Source organism: Triticum aestivum, chromosome 3A (genome assembly GCF_018294505.1).
Source record: "Triticum aestivum cultivar Chinese Spring chromosome 3A, IWGSC CS RefSeq v2.1, whole genome shotgun sequence".
NCBI classification, from domain to species: Eukaryota; Viridiplantae; Streptophyta; class Magnoliopsida; order Poales; family Poaceae; genus Triticum; species Triticum aestivum.
In genome coordinates this window covers 671,926,934-671,934,418 of record NC_057800.1, presented here as the reverse complement: position 1 = coordinate 671,934,418, position 7,485 = coordinate 671,926,934, and the positions used below count along the sequence as shown (strand labels likewise).

Here is a 7,485-nt window from a genome sequence, read left to right as displayed (position 1 = left end):
CCGTGAGGGTGCATGGGATTGGGTGGAGACCGTGGCTCCCAGCGAGCTGTCTGAGTTTTCCAGGCGCTTTCTATTGTGCAGTACTTCTGTACTATAGTTGCCAAGTCCGCGAAGTGTAATTCGCAACGGTGGTTGATGGCGTTGAGGATTCCTTCATCCGTGCAATTATTGCAGAATACTGAAATCGTGTCCTCATCGCGACAATCTTTAATCTTGTCTTTGACAAGGAGGAACCTGGTCCAAAAGTGATGGACTGTTTCCTGAGACCGCTGTCGTATGCACGTGAGGTTGCATATATCCGGATGACCGGAATTTCTTGTTGAATATTGCATGTGGTGGGTGGGTGGCTTTAAATCCGAACCCTGACCCAATTTGAAGTCCGGAGTTTGAGAAGCTTCCGAGCTTATTAGTTCGGGTTCCGTGATGTCCAATGATTTTCCGGGCCCCACGCCCGATTCCGGATTCTGAGGTCTTGGATTGTCGTTCCGCAGACAGGTATCCAGCTCCTCGAGCTCAAAAATCCGAACATAGTTCGTCTTCAGCATAGGGGAAGAATTATTGTTTTGCTCTTCTATGACCGCTATCTGATGGGTGATCGGCGGTGATTTGATTTCTCTCTGATCGGGTTTAAGCCCAATCCGATCATAGTCAGTAGCGACCCCCATGGCGGCAATGCGATCCAGGAGTTCGTTTAAAGACAAGCACTCCACCGAATCCATCTGTCTGGAGTATTCAAAGTCAACACGGAGGCGATTTTCGATGACCCGAGAAGTCATCGTCGGCTTAACGGCCGAACAGGCGGTCATGGTAAAGCCGCCCGAAAACAAGGGTTCTGTTGGATTTCAAGTATTCAGTTTCACCAATAGGATATGGAGACTTGCTTCACATTTGGAATTACACAAAAAAGATTTTTAGGGTTTGGCCTGAGGCCAGAGCTCCTCCAGAGTTGATATTGTCTCTGATAACGAGGCAAGCCATCAACCCTAACTTCGACGTCACAGTGGAACTCTCAATGAAAGCACCAATGCCGATGTCAAAACCGGCGGATCTCGGGTAGGGGGTCCCGAACTGTGCGTCTAAGGTCGATGGTAACAGGAGGTAAGGGACGTGATATTTTACTTAGGTTCGAGCCCTCTTGATGGAGATAATACCCTAGGTCATGCTTGATTGATATTGATGAGTATGAGGATTATGATCTACCACGAGATCGTTGTGGCTAAACCCTAGAAGTCTAGCCTGTATGATTGTGATTGCTCTCTACGGACTAAACCCTCCGGTTTATATAGACACCAGAGGGGCCTAGGGTTATACAAAGTCGGTTACAGAGAAAGAAAATAATACATCCAGACGCCTAGCTTGGCTCCCACGCATAGGAGAGTCCCATCCGAACACGGGAGGAAGTCTTTTATCTTTTATCTTCATGGCCCAATAGTCCGGCCCATGTCACATAGGCCGGACGCCCGAGGACCCCTTAATCCAGGACTGCCTCAGCCGCTGAAGCCAGCGCACCGCGGCGCGCAAAAATAGGCGATTCAGGCGCTGCAAACTGTTTTTTAGGCGCCGAGCGTTGCGCGCCTGTTGGAAATGCTCTAACCAGTTGGATAGGGATACCCATAACCACCTTAGCATCTCCCTTGAGCCAAACACATAGATGACGTGCAGTTTTTCGGAGGGTCATGACGGTCGGAAGTGGGCTTGGGATCGGTCTTTTTTTTTGTGATGGATCGGTCTGGACTTGGAAGCGGGCATGGGAGCGGGCTTGGAATTGGTTTGGACTTCCGCAAACCTTCTCCACTTTTGTCTCCGGTTTGTGGGAGAAAACACGTCCAGACCGTGCTGCCGACCAATATAGGATCAAATTGGATGGCTTCCATGGTCCGAACAATTGTAGATGGTTTAAGGGTTGGCGTTGAAGGTGCCTTAGGTGACTTGCACAGTAGAAGCAGTTTTTTCCCTTCGAAACTTAGACAGCAGGAACAGTGCAGTTTTCCGGTGGGAGGCCATCATGATTCCGTCGCGACTGGCGACTAATCGCAGAAGGGGAAAACGCCACGACTCGGGGCTACCGGGGCTTGTATGGAAGCGATGAATTGGTTCACAAGCACCCGTCAGGCAAGCTGTCTCTCGGTCGAGCCGCAGCTTTCTTCTTCAGTCCAACGACGGACGCGCAACGGAAAAAAGATGAGAAGTTCGGCGGAGTTCAGTCCTATTCGCAGAGGTCAGAGCAAAGTCAGTTTAACCACCTAACAGCAAGTACTATCACAGTCACAGACGTGCCCGCCCGCCTCGTTCTAACACCACCGTCCACTGGTACGGTGTCGCCAGCATGCCAAAGAACCGCGCCATGTGCGGATCAGATGTGCCGCTGTGCCGCTGCATATGGAGGCGGCCGTCGTCGGTGCGCCGTGCACACGATACGCCGGCCAAGACGTGCACGCGTCGCTCTGGCAGAAGCCAGCAGCATGCCAGTACGGGCGGCGATACTGGTGACGCTGACACTAGTAGGTAGGCGCTGGTGACGGACGGCCGGAGTTCGCCATGATTATTTGTTCCCGCGAATGCCTCCCCGGCCCACAACCATGCGTTGCACCGTGCACGTCGAGGTCTCGGCATTCAATTGGCGCCAGTGTCTGTCGACCGGCTGCTGCTTTGCTTGCGGAAGCTTCTCCTCCTCCTCCTCCGGCCGTGTGCACTGTGGCAGCGATGGAGGCATGGCGAACTCGTCCAAGCAATAGGACCGGCCCACCCCAGTCATCCGTCGCGTTCGTAATTAAGCTCGGCTGCGAGAGTTCTGAGACCTGGCCATGACCATGCGCGCGCCCTGCTGGTTTCATCTGTCGGTTTGATTGCGGGCAGCCATGTGGATGGCATCGGACCTGGCTACGACCTCGCGTTTGATTAGTCGATGGCGCGTTAGTTAATCACCCCGTCAACGAGCCACCCGTGATGCATAACATGCATAGAATGATACTAGTCCAATAAATAATGGGCCAAGAAATGGTAGCAGTACAGTGAGAGTGGAGAAGGCACGAACTGGCACGGCCTATCAGCGTCCGAGGAAAGCCGGGCTTGCTGCTGGTAGAGTTATAGGAAGCCGCCTCCGAGCTCTTTGCTCCTTCCTTTCCCCTGCATGCCTCGGAGTTGATCCAGCTGCTGCTCCGGCATGGCGATCTCCAAGAGCACCCAGCCCTCGCCGGTGGCCATCTTCCTCTCAGGGGCGGCCTCAGCGACTGCGCTGCTCGTCTTCTTCTACACCGCCACCGCAGGCCCCGCGTGGCCCACGGCGACGACGGAGTTCACCCCTCAGGGAAGCCACGCGGTGGCTCGGCCGGCTTCCGCGCCGGCGACGAAGGCTTCTTCTCCTACCAATGCGGTACTACGATCTACTCGTATTTGCTAGCTCTTCGGCCGTTGCTATCTGATTCTAATCTGCTTAACGGTTTCCTTGGCGCAGACGGGCGGCGGCGACGACGCGTTCGCGCGGATGCTGCGGCGGGCGGCGATGGAGGACCGGACGGTGATCATGACGTCGGTGAACGAGGCGTGGGCGGCGGAGGGGTCGCTGCTGGACTCCTTCCTCGAGAGCTTCCGCGTGGGGCTCAACATCTCGCACCTGGTGAAGCACATCGTGGTGGTGGCCATGGACGAGGGCGCGCTCCGCCGGTGCCGCGCCGTGCACCCGCACTGCCACCTGCTGCTCCCGGACGTCCACGGCCTCGACCTCTCCGGCGCCAAGAGCTACATGACCAAGGAGTACCTCGACCTCGTCTGGAGCAAGCTCCGGCTCCAGCACCGCGTCCTCCTCCTCGGCTACAACCTCCTCTTCACGGCACGTCGTCTCGTCGCCATTGCCATTACTTTAGTTTAGTTTTTTTCCATCGTTTTCTTTTCTCTGGAGATCGATCGACGTGCTCTCTCGATCTCCGTTAGAAATAATAATCGTGCCGGCATCTCTCTACCGATCGAGGCGTTGACGAGGTGCGGGGTGCGTGGGTGCAGGACGTGGACGTGGCGTGGTTCCGGGACCCGCGGGTGCACATCACGGCGGCGGCGGACATCACGACGTCGAGCGACTTCTACTTCGGCGACCCGGACGACCTGGGCAACTACCCCAACACGGGCTTCATCTACTTCAAGGCCACGGCCCGCAACGCGCGCGCCATGGCTTACTGGCACGCCGCCAGGGCGCGCTTCCCGGAGAACCACGACCAGTTCGTCTTCAACGAGATCAAGCGGGAGCTGGCGGCGCCGCCCATCGGCGTCCGGATCAGGTTCGTCGACAGCAAGCACGTCAGCGGCTTCTGCCAGCTCGGGCGCGACCTGAACCGGATCGCCACCGTGCACATGACCTGCTGCATCGGCCTGGAGAACAAGCTGCACGACCTCCGGCGCGTCGTCGAGGACTGGAGGCGCTACGTGTCGCGCCCGGAGTGGGAGCGCCGGGCCGGCAAGATCGGGTGGAGGTTCGAGGGAGGCAAGTGCATACATTGATTGATCGATTTGTTGATTGATTGAGATCGACGACGGGGACCGATCGATGCGGGAATGCTCATTGAGAGAGACCGATGGTGCATGGAAGATTGCGAGCGAGCTTCCGGCCTGTCGTTGCTGTGTTTCGCCATTCTGTTCATATTTCAGAAATTAACTAGTTACAACACGCACACATGCTATATTTCTCGAAAAGAGTACACAAAAATTATGCTTTTCTTAGGGAAGAAGAATACGTATTGCTATGCTCCGGTGGATTTTACGGTGTTAAACTGTAATTTTGTTGCTGTCAAGCAGTTAGAGCATCTCAAGCCCAACCCTAATCAGACCTAGTCGAACTCTCGGCCGGTTGAGAGCAACTCTAGCCGATCCCCTAAAGACTACGCCCTTCGTTTTTTAAAGAGTGTACTTTCAATTTTGTTGGTAAGTCAAAAAAATTTATAGTTGACCGTATTTTATACAATAATACACTAACTTTTTTTCATCGAATTAGTAGCATTAGATTCATGATTAAATATATTTTTATCATATATCTATTAGGTTTCACAAAATTAATATAGTTTTGCACATACTTGGTCAATCTTTGAGATATTTTGACATTTCAACAAAGTTGAAAGTACACTTTTTCAAGTACGGAGGGAGTATAATAAAAGAGTAAAATTTTGATTTTACTCCTCTAACAGGCACCTGGCCAATCTCCTCAAGTGGTTAGGGGAGTAAATTTTTTTTACTCAGCCTATCCGTAGAGTAAATATACTCGGCCTTTAGCTGACCGAGTAAAATCTAGTGGCTTTCCTCGCCCCCTCCGACCCAAATCTGCCGCTGCATCCCATCACCAGCTCCGCCCCTGGGCCACCACCTCTGTAGCGTCCCACCCCTTTGCCGCTGCTGCAGGAGTTTTGCAGCTGCGGTAGGACGCGAAGCGACCCATGAAGCCGCAACCAAGAAGCCAACAGAACCAGCGACGTCACCCACACCAACCAAAGCACGCCCTGACCATGGATGCTGACACCTCGAACCTCGCATCCTTCCTCGCCCGCGCCTCGCTAGAGCAGCACGGGCCACAAGGTCGCCCCTAGCGCCCCACCATGCATGGTGTGGACGGAGGCCCCGCTCCAGTAAGGCCGCGAGAAGCGCTCACCAGCATTGCTAGCGTGTCTGAAGTGCGCACCAACGTTGCCGGCGTGGCCACCATCATTGCAGCGGTGCATAGCATGTGTTCGACAAAATGTATGACCCAAACGTAAGTTTACTCCATTTATATTTAGAGGGTCGGCTAGGTCTGGTCAAAACTTACTGGAGTATTTTTACTCCACTAAACTTTACTCGGCCATTTTCTCTATTTTTTAGGGGATAGGCTAGAGTTGCTCGGCCATTTTCTCTATTTTTTAGGGGTTAGGCTAGAGTTGCTATTAGCTGCTCAAAAAGTTACGAGTCGCGTTGACCGCCTCTCAAATTTGATTGGTCGAAGGGCTCCACTAAACTTTACTCGGCCATTTTCTCTATTTCTTAGGGGATAGGCTAGAGTTGCTCTTAGCTGTTCAAAAAGTTAGGAGTCGTGTCGACCGCCTCTCAAATTTGAGCAGTTCGAAGGGAGTTCTCAACAAAAATATTCTTATTGAAATCTCAAAAAGACTTATATTTAGGAACAGGGAAAGTAGAAGAAGAGTAGATCGTGCCTTCAACGAAGCTTTCTTTTACTGTTACGTCAGATAGCTACACATCCCTAACTGAAACCGATTCTGTAATATTGATACAGTAAGACGCTTCTCCAAATGCCACAACTAGCAAGCTGTGGAACCAACCCCAGATGCCACAAGTAGCAAAGCTGTGGAACCAACCCCCAGATGCCACAAGGAGCAAGCTGAAGCGGGCAAGCACCGGAACCACACAGGGCAACAAGACGAAACAGAGAAATCAATTGGTCGCTAACAGAGTAACACTACTGATGTCACAGGACAAGAGTGCCTGATACAGTTACATAGCATCCTAATTAATCCACCACTACTTATAAGATGAACACGGTTAGAACTGCTACTGAGGAAATGCAGCCCCGTGCTCTTCGTTTATAGCGCTCTTGACACAAGCAAACCATCCAAAAGCTTCCTAGTCTCCTTCACGTGACATTTCTGTTTCAGAGAAGACATAGGAGAATCCAGATGGAGGTAATTAAGCATCATGTTTCATTCAATTTGCCACTTTAAGCATCACAATAACACCACCGATAGTCAAATGTCAAGTGCACTCAGAAATCAAAGGGATGGATTTGGTCAAGCAATATAGTTTTTATTTCCAAAATTTACAGCAGCATAGGTTAAATGCCTTCGTATCCCAGTCAGACATATTTCCATTTTATAGTTTGTATTCCAACAAAACCAAAACTCCGATATAGAAAGAGAAATGCCACACAAACATAAACTAGCCACTTTTAGCTTGGGAGTACCAAAAGGAAGGTTTTCACTGCAATATATCTGAATCACAAATCATGAATAAGGTCAAGAGCACCGGCGTAAAATCCAGCACTTGTGTTTGAGAAAAAGAACATACGATCCACTAGGCAACATTCTGGGGGGAAACAAGTATTAGCAACCTCATAAGTAGCTTGAGGTTCACAGTCGAGAAGTAGTATGTAGAAAATTACACAATGGATTTAAGAAATAGGAAATTCCAGAATTTATGGGTTTCTGACTATTTATGTGCAAGAAAACATAGTGGTCAGCATGATAACAGATTGACAAGGCTAGGCATACTTCAGCTCTTAATCCTCTTATACATGCTGTCTCATGTTTTTGTAGGTCCAGTTTGCAATTTTGCACTGCTAGTTCAGATAACTGTGATACAAGTATAGAACAGAATGAGAGATCCATGCGAAAGAAGCAAATAGGGCAGTTTTCAGCACCACTACGAATTTTTATTATGAGACTATAAAGGGAAGACCAGGTTCAGGAAGCATGACTTCTGCTGCCAGCACAAACAGAAGCAAGTACTCTCTCCGTC

The 7,485-nt window shown here is 51.0% G+C and overlaps 1 protein-coding gene across 1 annotated transcript; it reads left to right on the top strand.

The window, feature by feature from the left end:
* The first annotated feature begins 2,859 nt into the window (after positions 1–2,859).
* Positions 2,860–4,663, top strand: LOC123063112 (uncharacterized protein At4g15970). Its single transcript, XM_044486850.1, has 3 exons — positions 2,860–3,373; positions 3,455–3,829; positions 4,000–4,663. Exons 1-3 carry the CDS (start codon positions 3,164–3,166, stop codon positions 4,489–4,491), a joined length of 1,077 nt encoding a protein of 358 aa, XP_044342785.1. The 5' UTR covers positions 2,860–3,163; the 3' UTR covers positions 4,492–4,663.
* Positions 4,664–7,485: the final 2,822 nt, after the last annotated feature.